The sequence below is a fragment of the Haliaeetus leucocephalus genome, unplaced genomic scaffold (genome assembly GCF_000737465.1).
Source record: "Haliaeetus leucocephalus isolate CR32 unplaced genomic scaffold, Haliaeetus_leucocephalus-4.0 Scaffold944, whole genome shotgun sequence".
Classification (NCBI taxonomy): Eukaryota; Metazoa; Chordata; class Aves; order Accipitriformes; family Accipitridae; genus Haliaeetus; species Haliaeetus leucocephalus.
The window spans coordinates 3,927,912-3,955,095 of NW_010973380.1; the positions used below are offsets into that span (position 1 = coordinate 3,927,912).

At 37.2% G+C, this 27,184-nt stretch overlaps 1 protein-coding gene across 2 annotated transcripts; it reads right to left on the minus strand.

Moving 5' to 3' along the window:
• Positions 1-10,524: 10,524 nt before the first annotated feature.
• Positions 10,525-26,705, minus strand: PPM1A (protein phosphatase, Mg2+/Mn2+ dependent, 1A). Of its 2 annotated transcripts, XM_010584168.1 has the most exons (5): positions 25,858-26,705; positions 23,915-24,032; positions 18,734-18,842; positions 16,028-16,085; positions 10,525-13,635 (listed from the first exon to the last, which is right to left on the minus strand). In XM_010584168.1, the coding sequence occupies exons 1-5, from the start codon at positions 26,689-26,691 to the stop codon at positions 13,606-13,608; spliced, it is 1,149 nt and encodes a 382-aa protein (XP_010582470.1). In that variant the 5' UTR covers positions 26,692-26,705; the 3' UTR covers positions 10,525-13,605. The 2 variants fall into 2 exon arrangements, with proteins under 2 accessions (XP_010582470.1, XP_010582471.1); XM_010584169.1 differs by lacking the exon at positions 18,734-18,842.
• Positions 26,706-27,184: the final 479 nt, after the last annotated feature.

The following is a 27,184-nucleotide window of genomic DNA, read 5'->3' on the forward strand; positions in this document are numbered from 1 at the left end:
TAGAGACCCATGGTCTGATTTTGTGGCTTCATAAATATTTTTGTGAATGTGCTGCCAGAACAGGTCCGAACAGTTTGAACGCATCATGCAAAGGCCCCATCAGGGCTGTAATTTAGGGCAATGACACCAAAGGTCAGGTGGTGGAAAGCCAAAAACTGATGCTACATGTAGATTTCTAGGCATTAATTAAAAAATCAAATCTCTACCACCCCACCCCCCCCAGACACTTGCGGGGGACAACAAAGCGTGGCAGATCTACCTCAGGATGCTGGGAGAGAGGGGAAAAAAGAATCAGGTCAAAGCACACAATATACAAATCCTTGGGATGCCGTAGGGCACAGTATGCAACGACCTCAGACTGTTTTGAAAATCGATTACAGAAGGCCTTCAGCTGAATGGAGTCAATGACCCTGTCTATGCATGGCAAAAGGAAAACAGCTACATCTTCTCTGAGCTAATATGCACGAGGGTTCCTGGCCCAAGAACATGGTGGCTAGCAAAAGGAGACCTATGGAAACAGCTCCTCCCAGCTGTTCTTCTTCAGACCAGGAGAGGAAAACATTGGCTTTCTTTTCATAAAGATTTCACTTCCATGAGATCAAAATAGACGAACCCCAGCTTTCCTCCTCCCCTTCGAAAAAACATCACCAGCTGTGCTAAGGGTCACGATGTAATAGACAAAGAACGTGTGTAATTCAGGAACTGCAACTGCCTAATGAAATATATGTCAAAAGAGACAGCTGGCCTGAAGGCTTGGGCTGCCCACTGTCTTTGTCTTAAGGTTTTCTCTAGCTAGAAGTACAGGAGAATTAGGACCGGTGAAATGGGGTGAGTTTTATCTGGTATATCCAATTGCCAATGTCTCCTTTCTTGCACTTAAGCTTGCACCCTTCAGGATTTGTAACTACTGTCCAGTTAAAGCTGTTCTGCTTGGACAGCGTAAGCCATAACCAACACGTGAGAACGAAGGGTTTTGCTGCCGGTGAGCAGAGCATTCAAACACAAGAGAGAACCATTGAGTGTGATTTGGGTAGCAAAGAAGTAGCAACATTAAGACTCGTGATGCTCCAACAGGCATAGAAAAATGAGTCTTATTATGTTACTACTTGGGAAAGACTCTGCTTCTGATAGCTGTTTCCATCATCCTCATTATTGCAGGAGAACTAGTGAAGTTCTTCATTCGGTGACATGCATCGAGTCTGCACTCTCCATCAGCACTTAAAGTGCAAAAGATATTTTTGCTAACCGTATAAAAACACTTTTAAACTGATAAAGATGGAAGAATTGTATCAGAAAAAGTGTGGCCAGCAGGACTAGGGAAGTGATCATCCCCCCCCCAGACTCGGCATTGGTGAGACCTCACCTCGAATAGTGTGTTCAGTTTTGGGCCCCTCACTACAAGAAAGACATTGAGGTGTTGGAGGGTGTCCAAAGAAGAGCAGTGAAGCTGGTGAAGGGGCTAGAGAGGATGGTGAAGGCTCTTATGAGGAGCAGCTGAGGGAACTGGGACTGTTTAGTCTGAGGAAAAGGAGGTTGAAGATCAGAGACCTTATCGCTCTCTACAACTACCTGAAAGGAGGTTGTGGCGAGTTGGGTGTTGGTTTCTTTTCCCAAGTACCAAGTGATAGCACAAGAGGAAATGGCCTCATGTTGTGCCAGGAGAGGTTTAGACTGGATATTAGGAAAAATTTCTTCACTGAAAGGGTTGTCAAGCATTAGAACAGGCTGCGCAGGGAAGTGGTTGAGTCACCATCCCTGGAGGTATTTAAAAAATGTGTAGACAGGGTGGTCAGGGACATGGTTTAGTGATGGAGTTGGCAGGTTCACGGTTGGACTTGATGATGTTAAGGGTCTTTTCCAACCTCAACGATTCTATGAATTGGGAATAAGGTTGGAGACCACTACTTCTAAAAAACTTGTAAATTGGAGCACAGTGATTACATCGCTTAAAAACATAGACTCTTCAAACATGGAGAACACGATACACCAGCACCAGTTCACTAGACTAAACACATTTTCCAAGCAATGGTGCAAAAACCTTTTGAAGTCAAGCAATACTGAAGTAAAAAAAATTAAAAAGGGTCAAAAGTAGCTCCATTAATTTTCTTTACCTTAGCTACTGTAGACTGTACAATTATGTCTTCCTTTGTTTCTCTTTCTTCTTTCAGAAAAAAACATAGCAATAGTAGAGGAAGCGAATTGTGGGTTCAGTGCCACAAAAACATACGAACGGACTTACTTTTAAGCACGCGAGCAGCTCACTGGCTTCAGCTGGACTGAATGTTCAGCTCTGCCAATGCGGGACCTACCAAGTGGAAATGGACTAAATGTCGACGCGTGGTCAGATAAGCTGAGACAAGGTATTCACACTACAGCATGAATCAGCTGCCTGTAGAGATGGTAGAAAGAATTTAGCTTTTTAGCAGCGCACCGAAAAGCCTCAAACCCTATTAGACCAGGTGGTGTAGAAAGAAAGTGCACACTATTCCTAAGATGAGAAAATGTAGAAAATGCACACGGAAGATGCAAGAGGGACTATAACAACACCCAGAGGATTTGCAGACTTTTACAGAATAGTCTGGCAGCTTCAGGCCAAAAAGAGATGCTTAAGGAAGAAAAATCAAAAGGATCAGGCATATGCGAGAGGTGGCAGAAGGAATGCGCTTCACTGCATGCAAAGCAAGAACCAACCACAGAACAAGACCCAACTGATTTGTGTACATAGAAAATACAGAAATTAGGCTAAAGGTTACAGTCTACCTAGAAACAAGGTGATAAGGTGAGTACAGCCCCTTATCAAATTTTAATATGAAAGCTTTGCCTTAGCTATCAGATAATAAAAGCTAGGCTGTGGCCTGGAGCAGCTTTCTTCTAGCATTGAACTCATACCCATGCCAAGGTTTTCAGATGCCGGTAAATTGAGACCCTCACCCTCAGCTTAACATCTGAAACTGGGGCAAGGTTTAGGCTATTAGGATGGCCACCTATTAATGTTTCCTAACAGAACAATCAAGTTTTCATATTGAAACTCCTCTAAGTTTTAAGAGTGTAAAAGCATTAAGCTAATATATTTCTGCAAGTATTTACATTACTTTATTTCAATTCATGCTGTACATTTCATTGCTAATATTTTCAGTAAAAGCCTTCTAAAATCAGCCTTCTGGTTTTTTCGTTGGTTCCCCTCCTCTGCCCCAAAACTGATTCCTGATATCCTGCCAGTCTCCAGTTCATTACTGGGAGTCCACAACAACCAACTGGAGGGTGACTTCACTTACTTTCTTATTCCAATTGTATATAGTCTTCTAAGATAGCTGAAGGTAAGCATTAAAATCCCCTGGATAAACAAAACAGTGCAACAACAGTAAAAAAAGGCCAAAACCACTCTGAAGTGTACACTTCAGGATACTTATAATATGAAGTAAAACATATTAGGATTAAGACTGATTTAGGTTGATTGTATCACAGACTCCCACTACATACATGCCAGGGGTGAGCACTACAAAAGCAATAAAGGACTCTTCTAAAGGAATACTTCAAAAGGCTTCTGGCCTTTTGGAAAAAGTAATTTGGGTAAGTAGGAAATGCAATAATAAAAAAAAGCACAGCTACAAAAGACCTGGAGGCTAGCTATGTCCAAATACCCTACTCCTACTGTCTAGATCTTAGTCTAGGGACTCCACAGGTTATTTTAGAAACAGACCAGAAAAGCTTGTTTCCTTAAATGCCTTTTTTTTTTTCTGCATGCTTGTAACATACTTTGAATTATTCTGTTGAAGTAAATTATACATAGCTGTTTTATCCTGTACCTTCTTATAGTTTATGGGACAGGATTCAAGTTTCAGAGAAAGGTGACTGTTCTCACCAAGTTATACTTGGTATTCACAAATGAGCAGCAAACTCTGACATACTATGTCAGAGTAAAGGGGAAGAGGCATGATGCAGCTTCAGCAAGATGGTGCTTCCTAAAGAGAATCAGCAGGACACTGGACAGTGTCACAGACACTGCTACTACTAAGTAGTAGAGGTAAAGACAAGAAAACACATACAGCTAATTGTATTTACTTCAGATCTGCTCTACTGTACAAATAAACTCACTGGTTTAAATGTCTATTCAACAAACTTTTCATTCAAGACAAGCCTAAGTGGTAGGTCACAGCAAAGTTTTCAGTCCTGTTTAATAGGATTAAAAACCTGGCTAGCAAATATTTTCTTAGAGGATGAACACCAGAAAAAGTTGCTAATTGGGAAAAGAAAATAAATCTCTCACAGCTGTCACTCATAAGTAGGATCTTTGAAAGGTTGCAGCTAATTTTAAGCTCTCCCACTTTCTGTAAAAACATTGGAAAGCTTGCACTAAAATTGGTAAATACAAATTAATTTAATCAATATATGAATTCTCATTATACTGATGAACTTCCAGTCCTGCAAGCTCACAAATGAGAGCCATACACCAAGTTCACTCAACTCCCACAGACTCTCGTGTATGCATATTTGCAGGGATAGTTGTCTTAGTTACTTCTACCAGTAACTGTAAACAATTCTTCTTGCTACTCTTTGCCAAATTCACCTTCACTCCTTCAGAACATGACATTAGAATAAACTCTTATATTCTGAAAAATTGCTGAAATCTAAAATTGAAATAGTTAAATGATTCAACTGGGCTTCAGAGTTCTACCTCTTTTAAATTAGCCCACGTAAATGTTGCCTGATCAAATTCAGCCACAATGGACACCTTAAGTTAGCTTAACCTTCCTATCTAAACAGCTCTGATGACATTCAGATTTATTATTACACATCAAGATTAAAAAAAAAAAATTAAAATTAACCAATAATGCTATTCAGAGGTATAGTATTCTTTGGCTTTGAGAAAAAACACACTAAAATGTAAATTTCCAATTAGACAGGATAAAACATTCTTTTATAAACTTTGAGCTGGAAAACAAAAGGGATATACTTTGTCTCCCATGTTTGCTCCATTAATGTGAACCAAGGCTAACAGTCAATCATATCATAGCAATTTCAGTTTTTTAATCCACAGAAAAGATTCCCTTATTTTGCTAGGCAATGCAGTAGTTCTGATTTTTTTTATCCTTAAAGGGACGGGGCTGAATCTTTAGAAAAGACAAGTTTGCTCCAGGTCCCGGGTGACAGCAGAACACCCTCTTGCCCGCTCCCCTAGTTTAATTTGTATATTCCATGTCAGAATCCTACCAGCTCTCTGTCTATAAAGATTTCCAGGGAACCAATAACACATAGGGATTTTCCCTCCAAATCATACAGGCTAAAACCAGTGTCAAGATTTATTTTAGCCTTTAGCATCCTTAAATGCTTAGAAATTATATTAGAAAAGTCTATCCTGTATTTTACAGTACTGAATCGGGGCAAAAGATACAAATATATTTTGCTCCTGTGTGACTTGGTTTTCCAAAAGTTGGGCATCCTAATCAATCCCCAGCTCTCTTGAAAACCCCAGACCAGGTGGCCTCTGTGGAACACCGTGGCTGGAGCCAAGCGCACACTGCTCTATCTTGGAATTTCAACATGTAAAGGGGAAAACAGTGAAAAGGGGGATTTTTATTACTGTAACTAAAAATGATCAAAATCAGCACTCAATATTCCATTTTAGTATAACTAGCTTGAATCAGAAAACTGAAGCAGGCCTGGTAAGTTTGTAAATTAGTGACAATAAAACAGATACGAAAACACTTTATAGCATACCACTCAAATACACAAACACGATGTAATTGCCTGTTTTATTTAGTGGAATCACTTTTGTAGATCAGAAATATTTCCAATTCCCATTTACTCCAATGCAAGCCTCCACCATTGACAGGCATAATGCAGTTTGTTCAACTGATTCCAAAATAAAAAAAAAAAAGAGAAAAAAAAGTACAATCTCAAAAGTTAAGTTAGAAACTAAGTTCACACATTTTCTTTGGGACCAGGAATCTGTACATAGTACAAAATATACATTTATTGAACTTTCTGTAAACACACAGTTTGAATTGTGTAAAACTGTAAATAGTGGGTGAACTACGTGGAGAATAATTTATTATATATCGTTATACATTCTACTTAAGGAAAATAGTTATGCTTTTGTATATTACTCTGTTAAATTTATAAATTCCATAATGAAGCTGTGTAATCTGCAAACATGCTTTTCAAGCTTAAATCTCCCATTCGTAACACACATTTATACAGGTCATCAATGAAAAAAGTTACACTTTCCACAAAATAGATATAAAGAGGTCATGAATTTTCTAAAAAGACAGGCACAGCATGTCACTACAAACGAGACTCTTATGATACGACGTGGAGTCAATTCTGTGAGAAGACAGGTGAAAACTCTCTAATTCAGCATGTTTGTACGTGGTCTTAGTAACAAGACAGATGCTAGAAACCAAAATCTCTGCTTTGAAAGATTTATAAAGCAGCCAGTTCTGGAAATCAAACCTCACACTTTTCAAATATCCAGCATTCCCTGGTTAGGAGAATCTAGGCTTTTGTCTCGTATTAACCCTTCGTCACTAGTAGTTTAGTTTTCCGAGTGGTGAACTACCTGGCATGATTTGCCAAGAACATTTGCATAATTCAGCACTTACTCCAAAAACTAGATTCCTGGCACCAAAGAGTTAGATCTGGTTAATAAATGCAACTTAACTCTTGGTACTCAAGGTCATCGTGAATCACACCATCAGCAATAAAACGAATGCTAGGAAATCCCAACTTCCAGCATCAAATGGTTGCACGGCATTAAGCCGCAGAACACGTATTGGCAGGTTCTGCAGCACCTCACAAACTGGGGACTCTGTTGTATAATGCCCAGTTTCCAATTTAAGAGTCTGGAAATTTCAAATTGTAGCAGACTTGCCAATCTAGCATCAAACACTCAGCAAGAATAAAAAGCTTCTGTGAAACCACCAAAAAAGATCCTTTCAGTAGGTCCATCACTGGACACAGAAATAATGCTATGTAAATTCAGAACATTTATTCCTAGATTTTAAGGTCTCATTGTTTTTCCATCCTGGGTAATTCATTTTGGGTTTCATCTTTTCATTTATTCTTTACAGCTAAAAGCACTACATCAAAGGCCAAACCTCTTAAACTGTGCCCTTCTGATGTTTTAAAAGAAAAAAATGCTGACTTACATGTTTAAAGAATTATGATATTGTTATCTCCAATTAGTCTAACATTTTGCTTTAACATTACCACTTTCTTCCCTTTGACTTTAAAAAGCTTTTTCCAAACCAAAACTGAATAAAGGTTACATTTCTTTTTCATTCCAAGAAAAGTGGGACAGTTAAGGCTCCAACAATACACATGCAAACTTTATATACTGGGAGTGAAGCTCCATCAACATCAGCAGGATGTAAAGTTAAATACGCGCCTGATTTTCCCAAGACTATCTTAATTTAATTTTCCCCTGTAGTTTGAACAAAAATACTGTGCTTCAGCCTGAAAACCCAACAGTGAAAATGAAATCGGCTACTCAGCATTGCCATTGCTCAGGCTGGGTTGAATTCAGTAATGCAAGTGAAATTAAACTCTGGACCTCAGTCTGTAGGCATTGACAGAAGTAAAAGCATGCAATATTTTATGACCTGCCAGTCTGTTTTCTCGTTTTTCTTCTCAAAGATATTTCTCAAAAGAAACAACAATGGTACCTCCTTCAACTCTGGAGGCTTACTCACAATACGTATGGAGAGCCCTGTCTACTTCAGCTGTAAAAAAAACCATGCTCCCACCACCTCTTCAGAGCCATACAGTTAATGGAAGCAAAAATGAATTTCAGTTCGAGCTCAATGTTACCGAGTGAGCTGAGAAGTGCAGATGTAGTGCTCTTAAAGGAGAATGTTACTATCTGACACAGCACTCACCCTTCCAAATAAATGGCTGGTTACATAGTAGTAAGGACCATTGATTTTATTTCTCTTTTTTTAGGGGAAAAAAAAAGTAGATGTCTAGCGATATTTTAAAAAGCATTTGGGCAGGAATCAGTACAAGTTAAGGTAAAAATCCAGCTAGGCATAAAACAATGTATAGTCTAGAGATCTGACCTGTCATCCCACCTCTACGGAAAATTTTGACACTTTCAGTATAGAACCATTTCATTAATTCTATAAAAGGCATTTTTAAAGTTAAGCCCACTTCCCCAAATTTTGTGGTTGCAAAAGGCAGGGGGGTTTTGCTGTTGTTGCTGCATTTAAAGCAAGCCTCCCCCACAACCCTTTCCTAAGAGACCGTTATCACTCCTGTTCTCTTAGCTTGGAAGCAAAGACTTTAGAAGACTGTCTGGGCAGGGGGGGGGGAATCTCATTTACTGCTACTCAAAAGGAACATCAAATAAAAAAATAGATAAAGCAAGGAATATGCAGAGAGCCTAGGTCACTATAGGTCAACAAATCCAACACAATCAGGAGATTAAAGCTCCAGACATTTTTTTCCACATATTAAGTAAATAGTAGAAATATTTATAGTTTTTTCTGGAAACAAGTTTTTTCAGTGGGAGATAAACTCAACTTTTAGCATGTTTTATATTTTTTTTTCTACTTGAAAGCATTTAGTGGTCCATAAGAATAACGACAAGCTTCAGTTTTCCTACAGCTTCCTGAACTTCTGTGAACAAATGCCACGATCCAGGTGACTGCTCCCTCATTTATAAAGCCACATTATTAAGCAAAATAAGGCTACAGAGTGCTTCAGAAGGTGCACACCTGGGTCCGCAGAGACCTGCGGACTGTGCAAGCACTCCAGAGACAGCTTAGCAAGAGCTCACCAAAAGACTGGATTCTCTGACAGAGAGCCTCTTCACAGACAGGTCAGCCAAAAAAAGTACTTAGCCCCAGATTGTTACTTTTAAATTTTGTTCCATTTTTACAACTTACAGCAGGAATCCCATTCATATTATGCACTACAGCATCCTAGAAATCCACATGTGGAGCCTCTTTTTACCACTTAAAGAGTTAAAAACCCCCTATCCAGCCAAGCAGAGACTTTACACCCTGTATTGGTATATGAAGACTCAGGTTATGATCATCTCAGACACACGCAGCGGTAGGAACAAGGAGCTATACTGGTTATCTAGGAGATGTTATTTTCACACCTCATAAAGCTTGGCACAGAGTAACAATTCTATTTTCTACAGAAAAAAGTCAGGTACAGCCCTATAGCTCTACACAATTTTGCCGTTTCTGAACCTAGGCAAGGTACATCAGGTTTGTATTAAAATACGGTATTTGCCAAATGATGAGGAAAAGGGTAACATTTTACTAAAGGTTAGTCCGCTTCAGACATGGCCAAGTTTAAATATCAAGAAATTTAAATATACGAAGTCATTTGCACATAAAAGCAATTCAAGAAGATGCAGGTAGAGATGAAGGTGAACATCTCAGCATGAAATCCTGATATACATTGAAATAAGGTAAACTGTAACAACCTTATCATTAACTTAATTGTGGCAGCCATGCTGTCTATCCCACAGCAGAGCAACGTATGTCTAGAGAAAGCGAAAATATGTTTGTCAGCACGTAACTCATACACAAGATGACATTAAAACCAAAGTCTCATGATTCCAGTTTTAAGAAGAATGTTTACCAAAATGTTTGTCTTAATTATAGAGTGGAGAAAGATCTGCAAAGGCTTCCGATACTCCCTACAGAGGTCAATCATTTATCTGTTTAGGGTGTAGTTTCCCAAACTGTTGCAGAAGGGGTGGTGCAACCATTCCCTTGCTCTCAGTCCTGTCTCCCCAGCCCGCATCTTGCCCTAGTACCAGCATCCCATAGCTGGATGATCAACTTACCCAGATGAAGCGTACAGATTTTTTTTTCCTTTCTCCTAACTGCACGGCCACATAAGCATGAGTGCTGGCACAAAAAGGGCAGCAGGGGCAAACTTACAGCAATAGTTTAGTCTTGATATTTGATCATGAAAGCATATCCTTAGTTCATAAATTACTAAAAAATGAAATGCAATAGGAAGTCTATCCTATCCCAGTGTATCAAATTAAGATGGGATTCTTACCAGGGAATCAATTGAAGTGAAATTTTGTTAAATCACCTTTTTAAGTTTCCAATTCTTGAACTGAGCAAAATGGCTCAGAGTTTAACCTATATAGCTGAGACAGTACCAGCTTTGCAGTAATTTAACGGACACTGAAGTCAGTTTATCGTAAGTACATGTTAAAATGATTACCTTTGGCACCTGCAGGAACTATCAAGGTAAGTGCTACCATTACTCATCTGCTGCTTAATATTCATCAGGCACCTTGCTAGTATGACACAACCTAGGATTACTGCAACTCAGCGTAGTTTAATGACAAGCAGATGAAATTTCTCTCTCCGATTCTGACTTTTGCTGGAAGATTAAAATGAATGATGGCCACACATCAAGGTCTTTGTGGGGCTGCTTCCTGGCTAGGTAAGAGCAAGCCAGCTGAAAGGCCCTGGCTTCACAACTTGCACAGGACCCCCAGATTTCTGCCCTACCACGTGTACCGGGGACTCCATTGATACAACGGGACCCTACTTAATGTAATTGCATTTAGTTAACCCAACATTGGTTTTAAAACACATTTTAGAAGCCTCTGTCTTGAACATATTTCAATGCTGAATTAGTGAGAATTATTTGAAACACTTGTCTATAAAGCAGTACAGGTATTCTCCCAGAATGATCAGTGAAACATTTAATCTGACTATAACAAAACTCACAGAAACTGAAGCCAGTGAAGCTGTCAAACGTAGAAGGAAAACAAAGTCGCATGGCATACGAAGCAAAGTAGCTTTACAAATGTAATTTCCTTTTAAAAACAAGCAAATTGGGACCATCCTATTTGAACATGTATTTAAAAATACATCTTTTAACATCACACAATTTTCATTTTTGTCACACAGGAATCTTTTTCCAAGAGGGAAATAAATAGCACACAATACTTTAAAAAAAAAAAAAATTGCTGCCTTGCCCCTGAGGTGCTAATGTTTTTTTAGCATTTAAAAAAAAGTTTCTGGTGCAAGAAGGAGATGCACAAAGGTGCAAAAGTGCCTTTTCCTTTTCAGAGCGGTGAAAAGTAGAGCTTGCCTCTGTTCTAGGATGCTTTATATACTTAGTTCGCATATTTTGTAATCAAAATCTGTATCTAAAATGGCAGTGTTTATGCATACATAATAGATTCAGTGCTCTGACCTCATCAAAACGCTGAACATAGGCAGGAGAGAGAAAGGCCTGAAACGGGCTTTCTTCCGCTACCCTCAAACCTAGTTACATCGCCTGTAGCAATAGCAGAATTATGTTCTTTCTAACCTTTAGGAGACCTCATAAGAAGAGGCTTCAAATGTATCATTTGTCACTGAGACAGTTTAAGTGATTATGGTTTGAAGTATGGCTTTTCACACCACAGTTTTGCTTCCGATTTTTAAAGTTTAAAAACTCAAAGGTTCCACAGTCCAGTTCAACGTTTTGCAGTTTCCAAAACTAAACTTTAGTCTCTATGAAAAAGGACAGAACTTTATCTGCCTAGTCCTAAATTAGGTTTAGCTTTTTGCACTAATACGCCATGTATTATTAAATATGCTTGTTAATTAGGTGCCTGTGAAGCTATAACTTAACATTATTATAGTTTTGCACTCTACAACAAAATTAGACATTTTAAGCATTTATTCATAGGTAGGTAAGGAACTGGTTCTTAAAGCAAAAATTGCTATAAATTTATAAATACAAATAGTGCTTATGTTTTCTTCATTCATGCTTGAACAGATTACAAACTGAATACAATGAAGTTACGTTTAAGCACCCCACATAGACAAGAGGGATAAAAGAAAAGTTTGCTGGTATATACTATACTTAGTTCCAAGACACTATAAGTTACTTTTTCACTGTCCAGTGTTCCCTAACTCTGCATTAGTTTTAAGGCTATATATACAAATATGTATATTTCAAAGTTAGGGAAAGACAAATATAGCAAAATGCATTGTACTACATTTTCCTATCAAAAAGTAATTATACACCAAGTTTTGATTCTGTTTAACTGCAGTAAATGTTACAATCTACTTGTTTTACTGATTTTCCTTTTGGGGAATCTGCCTACTAAATGAGTAAACTACATATTAAATACAATATTCTCAACCAAAAAGACAATACAAGGTGCACAAAACAGCAGTTTTGCAAACACGACTGACTTGAACTTAATTTTTGTATGCTCAATGGGAGAAAGCTAAGCTTAAATCAAATTAGTTTATTATCTTATAAAATTTTAAATTAGAATTTTAAACAACGAACAGTTAAATATTGTCAACATGCTATATCTCAAATCACAAGTACTGTTTAACCACTAGTCTCTCATTCTAAGTAAGTGGGTCAATTAAAAACACACACCATAAAATGTTAAAGATTGTCAGGCTTTGACAAATGTATTTTTATCAAACAGTAGGCAAATTCAAACCAATGCACATCTTCAGTGGGGAGAAAAAAAACCACAACACCAAAAAGCCTGAAAAAACCCACACTTGTAAAAAATAGGGTAACGGATTAATCCCACATCATCCTCTAGCATATGGCTATGTCTTGGGCAATAATCAAAATCCTTCCCATTTTAAAAATGGGCTACCAATTAATAAAAATATTCTTCCACAAGTAAAATATCATTTACAATGGCACCAACATTTTAAAAGGCAGGAAAAAAGGAATTACACATTTATGGATAAATTTCTTGTTTGTTAAATCAAGCTTTATTGATAAAATGGAATTCAAAGTATTTTACTTGGAACAGCAGCAGACCCAGCCAATCAGGATTGTAAAAATGCTGCAGACTCCTACTGTATGTAGAAAGCTGCCTGTTCGTGCTCAGTGATTAGTAGTTTCAGGTAAGGGTTAATGAAAAAAGAGGTGCAAAGAATCAAGGCATTGTAATCCCAAGGTTCATACGTGTATGAACACGATACTATTAATAGGGCATGATTTAACTCCCACTGAAGTCAAAATCAGAACTCCCTTTAACTCAATGTGAGAGCAGGAGTGTGTCCAAGAAAACAATATACGTTTGTTGAAGAATGTGCACTACTCTTAATTATTTTTCCATTGCCAAGCAAATTCACACACTGTAATTTCTGGTAAGTTTCCCACAAGTTCAGCTTTCATATAAAACAAAAAGTTATCTTTACAGTTTTGTGCACCTCTTGAGCACCTAGCTGGCTAGGCTGCTGCTCCTTGCAATCCAAAACCACAACATGAATTTAAAGGGATATATATTGTTGCATCACACAAGCCAAACGTTTCTTCTAACCTTTATAGTGATTTAAAGCAGTTCATAATTAAATATGAGCATTTTGTACAAAGACAATTGCACTTTACAAAAACAAAATCATACAACATAAATTGCTGGAGTCTGATTTACAACATGAATTATGGTTTGAAATCATGTTTACAGAAGTCTGTTTTACAAAAAAGATCAGTTCCTGGGCTAGATGTCATACTGCTGTAGTCAGTCTCACCAACACATCATATTCCCGTCTTTAATTAAGGATGAGGATGGATGTTAAGAAGGGTCACTGAGGTTGGGCTGCACTTTCATTTGAAGGATGAAACGTGAACTCCACAGCTAGATGAGCAGTTTTACCACATATCATCAGTTGAGGCAGAATCCTTAAAGAAAAAAGAAGGAACCCTTTAAAGTCTGGAGTGCCCACAGTTACAGCAGTTTCTGGATAATCCAGACTGAAAAGGGTAAAGACTTAAATCATTTTAGAAGTCTGTTTTCTCTCCCCTTTCAGAAATAGCATTTAAGAAGTATCTAAAATCCACATATGCTTAATTAATGAAGTATTAGTACCAAGACATTTCAAAATCTGACCAAGTGTTTTATAATAGCCTTATCAATCCTCAAAATAATATCCTAGGAACATTATTCAAAACCATTCTGAGTAGTCAGAAGAAATACAAAATGGATACACTTACTACACAGGTGCATTAAAAGAGCAGGATGTGCCTCATGCCATTTGTTGCTATCATTACCATCTTTTGTGATTTCAGCCCTCCCTCACTTAATAGGAAGACAGTCATCAACTGACACCCTGTTATAATTCAGATCAATTTTAACACTTGTAATTTAAGGTTAGAAAAGTGTAGTTTGGGCAACTGCAGGAAACCCTAACTTAGGATGGTAATAAAACCACAAAGAGAAAAAAATGTATATAAGAAAAAAATTGGAAGCAGAGACATGCCATGCTCTAAATCATAACTATGTGGCCACACAACATGGCGTTAAACCATGCATCCAATACCTGAGTATCCCTAAAATTTGGTCCATTTAGGCCCACAGGCAACAGTGGATTTTGTGTAACTACCACACCCCTGAATAATGTTTAACTGATTCCTGCTATCAGGTAAAAAAAATCCTAGTACAAATCGAATATTTAATTCTAGTACATGTTTTTAACCCATTTGCCTTTATGTCATGTCTGTTTCCATTTCCCTTGCTTAGATTGTTCTATATTCAGCTTTCTCTAACTCCTCATCAGTTGGGTACACAGGTTAACACCACGACTAAGAAGGGGGACCACAGCTCGGTAGCTGAAGCAACAGCTAAATCAGTAGCACAGGCATCAGAGCAAACTGCTTCTGTACAGCAATCTTTGGTTGTTTCAGCGTGCCTGCTACCTCCCCCTAAGTAATTAAGGGCCATGATGGGCTTTAACAACAGTTTATGCTGGTGCTTCCACAGCTACACTTCTCTCATTACTAGGACTGCAGGAGGGAGAAATATTACTCCTCCTTAAAAGCACTGCCTTACTGATTCCTGCAAGAGAAAAGAGGCTAAGTCTCCAGCAATGCCACATACGACAATTTCTTAGCACTAAAGTTCTGCACCCTTCATTCAAACTTGCACACAGAATTCATTACAAACCATAGAGAAGAACAGTTGGCACGGAGGTGTAGTAAAAAAAAAAAAACACACAAAAAACCACAAATCACTAAAATTACCCTTTGCAAAAGTACCACCTCCAGTTTTTTCTTCAAGACCAAAAGTAGCAAAGGAGAGCAATTATATGAAAGACCAAAATGGCTGTGTTTGTTTCAAGTGCAAGGATGAAGAATAAAAGCAGTAGTGAGTAAAATAGTGAGCTGCGTGCCAACTATTCAGTATGCAGATTTCTGTATCCAAGTTGCCAACATCATCGCAAAACAAAGAAGTTTGTGTACTGTACATTTGTAGAAGAGTAACATACTATAGAATGTATTTTGTAGGTAAAGCACCCTCTTTCAGCCACTGTTTAGGAATTTTTATGCTAAAGATATGAGAACTGCCAAATAAACTAGCACTCAGTTGTGAAGCCAATACACAATTCTTTAAGTCTGGATGCATTTCACTTATGTCACATCTAAGCATGTAAGTAATTTTTGCTGATAGGTAAAGGACCAATTTAACTACTTTATGAAGTACAGCACTTCCAGTGACAGAACATTGTTTCCAGTGATCTAACTGCAACTGGGATCAGTGTTCATATTTTAGAGTTTTGCGGTGGTTTTCCCTGCTGACAGTGGCTTCATGTCACTGATCACTGACATATAAGAACCTAAACTGTATGCTTGCTGTAAGATGCTCTACGCTTAAGAATAAAAGTACTTATGCAGTCCATTTGTAAAGTTAATATATCCTTAAAGCTGACAGTTAGAAATCTGTTTATCCTACAAGTATAGCCTTCTTGATATCTGGGGAAAAATGTCTCCCATAAAAGGGAAAAAAAAAATACATGACTCCACTGCACCACTGGGCAGGAAAGAATTTGGAAAACCAGGCAGGATTCAAATAATGAAATTCCATGGGACAAATTAATCAACCATACTGGAGTTTTGAGACTATGATCAGCAGAAGGCAGCAGAAAACAATTACAAAACATAGTCCAAAGAGCACAACATTGCTACTGCTTCTTTGGGGGAAACTGTCTTTTAACAAGAACTAGCAATATGTTTCTTTACAAAACAGCTAAAATAATTGGGGTGGGGGGAAAGATAATGTAAGAGAAAGGATACTTACAGTATCATCATTCCTGTAGGGGTTCAGTCTGTTATAAACAGCTTCAATCACACTCCGTCTAGAGCAAAAAAAAAAAACAAACCCACAAGACTTTAAGGTTGTGTCTTTTTTTTTTTTTTTTAATCAAATTCCCTAAGCATAATTTCAATTTAAAATGCAAACTTTAAAAGGTTTTAAATTCACAGAACCAAGTTTACTGCAAGTTAGCACTAAGCATCATTAAACACTGAACACAGCTGCTGTATCCTTTAAAACCTTTAAGTTCAAGATTAACAAAGCTGAATACCACTCAGATTTCAGCAGGAGGAGAGCACAATCTGACATTCAGTAGAGGCTGCAATGCTGCTTGGTGCTACGTCTCCTGACTTTGAAAAAGGGTGTCAGAAAACTTGATGGACATTGAATGCCCTGATTATTTGTGTGTCTGATGAACACTGCAGTAGTACTTCATGTATTATGGAACTTGCATAGGGGAATAGAGGTTTTTTTATTTTCCGGATGCACAAAAATTGCATTCTGAAGTACGTTTTTGTTAGTGTTATATTCTGAAATGTACTTTCCATGTGCAAACCTGGAAAAATTATTTCTGAAGCAATACCCTTTTACAATAATATACATCCAATACTCTCCTGCAACTTTTCTCAAAAAAATTTAAACTGCAAATAGCAGTCCTACGTATCCTATCTTTAGACTGAGAAGAATTTTGTCTGGTAAAAAAATATTAAAAAACTATTTCAAGCGTCTTTAGAGTTTCCTCCTTTATAAAAATGTGCTTAGCATATTTAAGATAGCTTATAATTAACTTTTGTCTCTGGGATTCTCTGCTTTTCTAATATCAATAGGAAACATTGATAAAATATTAATAGAAAAATTGCAAACAACATGTAAACGAGCAACATGGGGGGGTGTTTGTGGTTTTGTGTTGGGTTTTTTTGTTGTTGTTGGGTTTTGGGGGTTTGTTTGTTTTGGGGGTTTTGGGGGGGGGGGGTTGTTGTTTTTTGGTTTTTTTTTTTTTTTTTTTTTCCCCAGGGGGGAATGGTTTTTTTTAAAACTGATACTCAAACCAATGTGAGCCTGAAGGAAGAGGAAGCCTTTGCCTTACCCAGCATATAAGGAAACAACTTTGGAGGGGGAGCAGGAAGGAAAGAGGGGAGTAAAAGACAGGAATTATAGATTGGACTTTAAAAGCAACTTTCCTCCAGATCCCCTTCTGCAGAACCAAGTATGACGAAGTAGCAGACCACAACTGCGATACAAAACAAACTTCAAAGAACAACCTTTTAACTGCTCATGAATGCATGCAGAGCAATCACAAAGGAGTGCATTAGAAGAAAAAAAGCAGATGATAGGCTTCATAATCATCTCATAACACTGAAAAGTCAGGAACTAACATGCAGCAGTATAAACATCACAGTGAACTAGTGAATGATTATAGGGCATGGAAGAGGCTGAATTTAAAGCAATAAAAACAAGCAATTACACACAAAGTACATTGCACATATGAACTGGAAAATTTCCCTGATCCTTCAAGAAATAGGTGTCTTTGATTCTAAATAAACGCAGGTTGCTTGAAAAGCATTATTTTCCTTCCAAATTGGCAGTAGTGCTTTGAGTTACACTAACATCCAATTAAATCCATACTTCTACCAACCCCTATTCAAACTAGCATCACTAAGACACGAAATCCCACATAAATCAGTCACTTCAGCATTTCCTCATAACCATGATGCTACTGCTAGCCAAAGGAGATTGAGAAAAATCAGTTTGTATGCCATATTTCATGAGTAACTGACTCATTGATACTTCAAGACTACAGCAACACGTCCTAAATAGATGCTGCTATTACATATAAAATGGGCATCTCTTCTTTTCCTAGTCAAACAGTTTGTGTAAGAACAATTTTGTTTTGTAGAAGTCATCTACATTCATTTACATACCTAGAGTCTTCATGTTTTGGTGTAACAATACAAGAATCATACTCTGAAGGGTTAAAAATATAGTCTGCACCACATGTGCCCAATCCATTTTAACACAGCGCAGGTTCACGAACAATCTTTTGAACCAAAAAGCACTTGGTTTGCTATGCAAACAAGCTAAGCACATTGCTTCCTTTAATAATGAACATCAATTTGAGAAGCCACAGAGCATCAACACTGAACTCTTGAAGGACAAAACCAGACTAAAGCTGTACATTTAACTTTTGTTTTTTGATAGACTTCTATCTAGTTTTCAGATTTGTCACAAGCAGACAGATAGAGAAGCAAACTTTGAAGCAATTACAATATTGCTTTAGCTATAGACAAGAAAAGAAAGCTGCCAAGCAAAACATCATGTACATATCACTTCTTGTAAAAGTGCAGAACTACATATTCAAGTAACTACTAAAGTCAGGGCATTATTTTGGCATCTTCAAATGTAACCTCCCACCCAGAAAACACAGTTAATTACAAAAAAACAGACACACTCAGGCCACCCTTAAAAACCCCCAGTCCTTCCCAAAACTACAGTTTGACATTTAATTTTAGTAGTGATTCAATTAACTCTGTTCTTATCTTTTCATTCAGAACAACTGAGTAATAAAAATCAGAAAACAGATCACCACCTTTTGTCCTGTACCCCTCTTCCCTCCCCCCCACTTTTAAGAGTGGCCTTACAGTTAAGTTTTGATTTAAATCAAAAACCACATTTACACTGATGAGAACTCACTTGCTTGCCAATTCACCCCCTGGCGGGAGGTTTGGGATGCTCTCAGTTGCTAACGTACGCATCACGTGGACTAAGTCTGGGACTCCTTCACCCTGCTTCTTTATGATCTCTGGGAATCAGAAGTACTTTTTTTGTAAGTGCAGTCCAAATTTAACTTAAAAAGATTGAAACACTCAGTTTTATAAAAAGGTAGCTTAACTTCTCTTAATATATATATTAAAAAAAAAAAAAAAAGATGACAGACCATATTCAACACGGTAAATGTTAACTTTGGTTCCATAAGAAAAAGAACCTGTAACAGATTTGACAAAGACATATTGCTAACTGTTAACGTGCACACTGGTTTTAGAAATACACAGCTACCTAATAAAAGTGGGAAAAAATTCTTTAATGGCTTTCCTACTATACATTAGATATAACAGAAGATGTAATATCTTCCCAACAAAAATCCCTGGGCATGAGACATATCATCAGCTTTATCGCTGCAACAGAAGATAAAAGATTATCGCCATCATAGAAAGCATAATATTTTCAAGAAACAAAAGGTTAGACATATTAAAAATAAATCCCATGGCTGTATGTATATTAGACAATACTTGTACCTTACTGCATTACAGCAACATGCAAATTTTAAGAACTATTACATACAAATTAAAAGCCAGGGACATTACATCTAAAAGACAGTTCCACCTTCAACTCACTTAAGGGATACGTGGATATTGGGCAGTTACTTAAAGCTGATCCACTCCAACTTCTGGGTGAAAAGAATCTGTACTATAGCCACAGTCACGTTTGATTAGAAATTCATTCTTTAACTTTACTCTTAGGCCAGGGGGGAGGGGGTGGGAGAGGGTGGTGTTATTTTATTTTTGTTTGTTTTTTCCAAGTCATAAGCACATAATTTTATTTGAACTCAAGATATTTCAGACCATACCATCCCTGAAGAGTCACTCTTTAAATAGGGATTTTATGAAATTTCAAGAACAAGCACGTTTTTTTAAAATGCATCTCATCAATTTCTCTGTACACATGAGCTCTTAGAAATTGTAAGAGATAAGAATTATTAAGACCTGGCGCTGTTGATCTTCAAGTGAATACTGCAGCACACATACAATAACGTGTACATATGTGCATATATATATACATCCACATATGTCTATGTACCACTATTCTTCATGTAATAAAGCATTTACACAGCTTGAAGAGTAGCTGGAATTCATCAGTACCACTTTTGAAAAATACTCTAGCATTCACTTATTGCCCTAAATGATAATTCCAGAAAAGCATACCAAGTTTCCATTTTATAATTTCATTAGCGAGATAAGGCACATTAAAACCTTTTAAAGCCAACACGGATCCAGTCCTTTCTAGTTAAAAAATTAAAACCAACAACTGTAAGTTACTTTTTGTGCATGTAATAGTTTTTCAGGGCTGTGTGTGTTTACAAAAAGCATCAGCTCTATTTTGCAGTCAGGCCATGTAAATTATTTGCAAGGTACAGTGGAAACACTGTCTAGCCCTTAACCAATGTCAAACTCTGCAACACAAAGCTTTAATCTGTTTAGTTCAAAGCCTACATTTTAAATACATGACACCACACACCATAGACACCTCAAAAACTTGCCATTTCCTCAAAATCTATAGCCAAAATTCATTTTACCATCTAGTATTTAGTAAATAAATAATCTAACACTCTTAAATCTGAATAAGAAGCAAAGATATCAGATTTGGTTTGCCAAGTTCCTTTATTGTGCAATTTTGAACATCTAGTATATTCTACATTGTGCTAGTGCTAAAGTTCTGCTGTACAAAAATAAGGAATTTATAGTTTACCTATACTACACAGTTTCACAACCTGTAACTGCAGTACATTTAACATACAGTCTCCACTAAATGAATACATTTATATTTTGATAAAACTATAGATACAGACTGAATGAACACTGAAGACACAACAAATGGAGTCGGCCTGCTAGCTGTGTTTAATTTATTGGAATTATCTTATTTCAATACATCTTACAACCCTGTCCCCAACCTTTAATTTACTTTTAAACCTTCTACACATTTTCATGGCATCAAGTACTGGAAAAATGTACTTACAACCCTAAAATAAAGGATTCAAAACATATCTGCTTTTTCATATTCTGAATGGGAATTCCATACAAAGTTTAAAAAAAAGCCAGAGCTTTGATTTTGTGAAAATATGGGAAGGAACATGTAACAGCTAACTTAAAATTATTTATCTCTATCTAGGTATAAATATTGCAAGGCTTATCTATTATGGAATGTTTTTATGTAAAAAACTGAGAACAGAAAAAAAGCTTAGACAAGTTTCTTTTTAGAGTCAACACATCAATAACACATAGTAGTGCAAATAACAGCAACACATTTTGGAATGACTGATTACTTCTATCATGAAGTTCACATGACATTTTAGGAATAACACTGATTTATTGCAAGTAATGGCCCAGAGATGCTTCTCCACACTTGCTTCTTCTTCCATTATTACTTACTGTAGCTATGAATCTGGACCAGAAACACATCAAAATTAGTAAAAGGTGTGTCCTACGTGGCATGGTAAGTAGAAAACTTTCTACATTTTTTAAAATCTGAATCGCTTCTCCTTATTCAAGATGACCATAAGTACTACGCCCTAGTCAGTCTTAAAGTTTGCAATTCTTAACTACTTCTTAATATATCTTAAGGTATATTCTGGGCTGAGGGAATAAATGTACGACCAGAAAAAAATGCACATTAGTAAGCATTAAATCTTATTACTTGTTGGACTACAATAAGTACTGAAGTGCATAAAAATACATAATATGCATTTTCAACAAGTTCCCATTTTAATGAATTTTAACTTTAAATTGATATTACAGATTAGTAAGATCATTCTAGAAGTATTCTTTACATTTTCTAGTTACTTCAGCTGAAGATTAGGCTTTTAAAGTTAAGCACTACCATTCTTAAAGTATCCTAGGATAACAGCAAGATTATTCACTGTAGTGTTGAGAGTTTCAGATGCTGTAGCAGTCCTACCTTACAAGCCAATACTGCATTATCCATTTACACCAGGAAACAATAACTGCCTAAGAATTATGAAGTTAAATGTAACAAAGTTAATCAACTTCTGTTCTTTAAGTTCTCCTTCAGTTCAGCCTCTCAACTTCCCTCATGAGTAAGGCCAAATTCTGCACACAGCTGATACAAATCACTGCTGGGTTGAATAGTGTTTACTACATATTCATTAATTTAAATAATATCTTTGTGCAACAACAGACAAAAGATTGAGGACAACTCTAAAAAGAAGCAAAGACCCTTGAGGGGAAGTACAATGCATTTCCTCAAGTTGTTCAGACATCATCCCATTAAATTAGTATTAAAGTGCTTTATAACTACATACAGAACCCTTCTGCCTCTATGCAAGTATGACACTTAGCTCATTCCTGAAATTTTGTATTTGTATAAATGCAAAGTACTGGCAGCCAAATTCACTGTATGTACCATAATAACATGTAGTTCCAGTGTTTAGGTTCTTCATTTATAAAATGAAGTGTCTGTACAAAAATGTCACCTTTCCTCATTGTAATATTGCTGGGGTACAATGAGGCCAGCCTTAACTTGAACATATTTCCATATTCTAGGTCATGGGTTTGTCTGAACTCAGACAAAGTATCTAAGATACAAAGGTAATACTTGCGCAAATTAGGAGAGTTAGCATGCTGTAAATTAATGTGTGAATTTACAGCATACTTGTTCTTCACCAATTCTGTGAGTGGGCATACACAGTAAGCTCTTCAAAAGCCTGGTGCAAAACTGCTCACTGCTTTGAAATGCAGAAAGCCATCTGACACTTAACTCATGCAGTGTTACCATGCACTTGGATATTCCTGCTATGCTGTCAAAAAGATTCACGCTATTGCTTACTGTGTACCAACTCCTCCCATTAGGCAAGTGTTAGATTAAAACACGGAAATGTCTGTCTGGACATTTGTTCAGGGGCAGAACAGATGTAGTTTGCCAAGACCTTGCGAATGAGGCCTTTCAAAAAGTTGCTACTTTCTGAAGGAGCACCTACACAGGTAGTAAGTGCTTTAAAATTGCACATTAATTTGTCTGAACTCAGAATTCCCATGTAGGCAAGTTCTCTGTGAAATTTCTGAAGCTGCACTGTGTTATCTTCATGCAAGTTAAGGAGGGAAAAAAAGTGCACAATATATTCCTCTAACTTACTAATCACTGATATCACAGTTATGAATAACTCTGTGTATCGTGCCCCGTGTGCTGTTAAAGATTATTGGGGGTATATACACATAACTAGACTTGTAACATACAGGTCTAGAGGAGCCCACTTCAAAAATAGACATAACCTATGCAAACAATGCATACAGCATGTCTTATGTTTCATAAACAAACTCCAAGCTGTGGTTGTTTTTAAATACCAAAAGGCACTATAAATCCAGTTTTAATGATAAATCTTTTAAAGCAAACTGCTTTCAAATATCATTTTTAGGTAGGTGACCCAAAATGCCTAAGACTTGCAGTTTCAGTCTAAATTTAAAGAACTCCCACAATACAAATTTAAAGCAAAATTTTGACAGAGTAAGATGAGCTCCCAGCTTTTGTTCATCATGAATGCTTAAAGATTAGCTTTGACAAATTTCTGATGTACTTTCAAGTAAGTAAATACGTTAGCAGGTGCCTTAAAGATGGCAGTAATCAAGCTGTAACCCTACCATAATTGGATAACAAAATATTATGGCTAAATGATTTGTACATAACTACATAGAAAAATGGCACTCAAATTACCATCTTCACAGACATTTTGCAAGATATTCTGATTATTTCATTTAACTCCATATAACAGGAACCAGGATTTACTGGTCGGAAGTTTGCACCGTCAGCGGACTCATGAAGAACACTGAGCACAAATGAACTATTTCTCTGCCACCTGAATAATTTTCAGGGCTATAGGCTGCTGCAGTTTCACAGCCAAATTTTTTCAGGACATAGAGCAGGACTATATGAGTGCCTTTTTCAGAGGTGTACACTAGATGGCCAAGGGCACTTGAAGGTCTATTAAAAAGCCTGTATGTGTTAAGAGTTTAGTTGTTGGAAGGGGAAGGGGGCCAGGGGGTCTGTTTAGAAACAAAGTTACTTATTTTTTTTTAAATGATCCACCTTCTACTCTGCTTTCCAGGTACTTGTCCAACTCTGCCTCTCTTTTCACCGCCTCTGGCGATACCTTTGGTGCATTCGGAAAACAGATCAATATCACACTCATGTTGTCTCGACTTCCCTGGTGGAAAAGAAAAAGTGATTTGAGAATGTATACACACCAGGCTAAATACACATCAAAGCATTTTACACACAAAAATTCACAAATCATATGGTATTAGAATACAACTGTTACTACTATGGATTAATATTATCATTAGCCTTAACTTCCCCCCACACCCTTAGAGAATTCCAGAAGTCTGCCCATTCATTCAGTACAACTTTTAAGTCACTTTGTTCCTCCCTCTTTCATGGTCTAAAGACTACATGGAGCCAATTACAGACAGCCCATTGTCTCTTAAAAACTGACATTACTAACAAGCAACGTGTAATTACAAAGTTGTGTTCCATCTTGTTTTAAGTACTATCTAATAATTTTGGGAAAACAGCTGAATATTAGATGGGTAAACAAAACCATTACTGCTTAAAAGCACTAAGTAGGGAGGTGTTGAATTCAGACAGTGCTTCCACCTAAAATCACAGCTATTAGGGTGTCCCCCGTCCCATCCCCCCCCCGTTTTTTTAAAAAAAGAAAAGTTACAAGTGAGAGAATGCATTAAAAGACCAGCTGGAAGGGGCCCAGGCCTTTACAAAAGCATTCTTTGAAATGGAAACATTTAAAAACTCCAACTAAACAGAACCCTAATACTTGAATACCTTAAAATACAAACACTTTCTGCTTATGAAAAGTAACTGTTTAGTTTACTTTCAATACCCTTGTGCTCTGGTCTACAAACACGCATCCACATGCTTAACTTTTAACACCAATTAAATTCACTGAAGTAAGCTAGATGAAGAACAAGCCAATGTTTAAAACAAGAGTATATGGGCATATGGGGAGGTGCTGACAGTGGGCTACTGCAAAGCTTACAGCATCCACAAGCCACTGTTCCTTCCCTGGTATTTGTTTTCAGGGCTACCAGACAAAAATTGTGAGCAAAAATATATGCATTATCAATCTGCCAAAGTGTTGGAAAGCAATTACATTTTTCCAACAGGGAAACAATGACCTTGTTAGTCATGTGACAAGAGCAGAGATGCTGTCTTGTCTCTTTAGTATCAAAAATGTTGGCTTTTTTACATTATGACTTATAGCTTGCCTTTGGAAAATTAAGTGTCAAGCTATGAAACTCAATAGTTCAAATCTCTTCCGTAACTGTACCATCCTACAACTTACTAATACAAAGTAGAAGTTATTGTAGACAAAATTACACAGATTTGTTAAACAAAACAGTCCCATCTTCTTCTACTTGAGCTAGTTTCAGAGCTGTATCACACAACACTGAATAAGAAATACAGTAATTAAACGAGAATAAAAAACTAACTTAGGAAGTCAGATCTTCGTATAGTCAAGAAGAAATTTTAAACTGCAAAATATGAAGTCAAGGTTCATTTATTCTGCACTTATCTTGGTGTAATTATGACAGTTATGTTACTACTATATGCCCAAGAAAGCATAGGAAGATTAGGAAGGGAAAGAATATTCTCTAGCTTGATTTAAGTCTTAAGAGTTTTGTAAAGTATGTTGTGAAACAGAAAAGGGCAGTTACTGTCCTTGGCTTGCCCATAAATTCCCATCAGCTTCTAGTTTCCCAATGATCACAACGTATCTGTACATGATTTTAAACTCTTCATTAACCGAAACCACCCACAAAGCCATACTGTTTCTGTTGTGTGTTTGTTCCCCCTCTATCACCATTTTTGTGGGAATCATGGTAATGACTGTCAAAGTCATGTTAACATAAACCATTGGATACTTATAGACTGGAATCAAAACTTATTCTTAACTTGTTCATAAACTTCTAATAATGAAAACACAGTAAACTTCTTCTCTCAAGTCTGGCTACCTTGTACAAGCAGGTGTCAACTATCTCATTGCAAACTTTCTCAAGGTCATCAGTGACTTCAAGTCTGGATCTTACAAAGTCACACAGCTCTTCATTTCCCATAACATCCCAGATACCGTCGCAGGCCAGTATGATGAACTGATCATCATCTTCTGATCTCTCAATTTCATAAACTTCAGGCTCAGGTGAGACTAGCTGTTCTGTAGGACCTTTCCCATGGACACATTTGTAATCAAAGTCCCCAAGTGCCCTTGAAACAGCAAGAGAGCCATTCACACGCTGAATCATTACAGAGCCACCTGCATTCTGTATACGCTCTTTCTCCAGTGGATTACTTGGTTTGTGATCCTGTGTGAAGAAGTGAACCTTCCTGTTTCTACAAAGTAAACCTCTCGAGTCTCCACAGTTGATGAAGTATGTATGTTGGGGAGAAATCATGACACCCACAGCTGTTGACCCACTTCTGTCTGCGCCATGTTTCTTCTCGGAGATGACTCTCATGTGTTCATCAATTTGCAGAAAACCTGTTCTGATGCCGCTCTTTACACTTTCCACAGATGGTGGCCCATCTGGCCCTTTAAAATCCTGGTTGCTCGTGATGTGATCTAATAAATGCTCACAGCAGTACTTGGCAACCTGTGATCCAGCGTGCCCATCATATACAGCAAAAAATGACCATCCATCAAGTCCATTTGGCAAACCAATCACAGCCGTATGTGCATCCTCCATTTCAACTCGCCAGCCTTGCATACTACTCAGACCATAACGAAGCCCATTCCCTTGCCCCTGGGCATTATGCTTCTCCATCTTTGGCTTGTCTAAAAATGCTCCCATGATGACACTCCTTCAGTTCTAAAAAGAAAAAAAAAGATTATTAAGATATTTCTTAAACATCTCTTGTTTAAACATCCTATTGGAAACTATTAAATAATAGCCCAAATAATGTTAAGATGGCAAAAATATACAGATATAAAGCTGACTTTTCTGTGTCTCAAGCCAAATTTGCATTGCTTTCATCTAATTTAAACAAGGACACTGCTACTAGCTGAACTGCACTTTTCATATTTTTGTTAGTATCTTCAGCTGTTTTACTTGAAGAATTTATATTCCACTATCATTCATGGTTCTGAGAAAAGCCTCTAGTATAAGTATGTATGAAATCAGTTTGAAACACGACTTGTTAACTGGCACACATCTGAATAGCTATGGTCCTTGTGATTACTGAGCCAATGAAAGAGTTCAATGTTTGCAGGACAGTGGCATTCCCTAGATCCCTATCTGCTGGCCATAAAGTCCTGCTCATACTCTGCTTTTCCAATGGCGATGG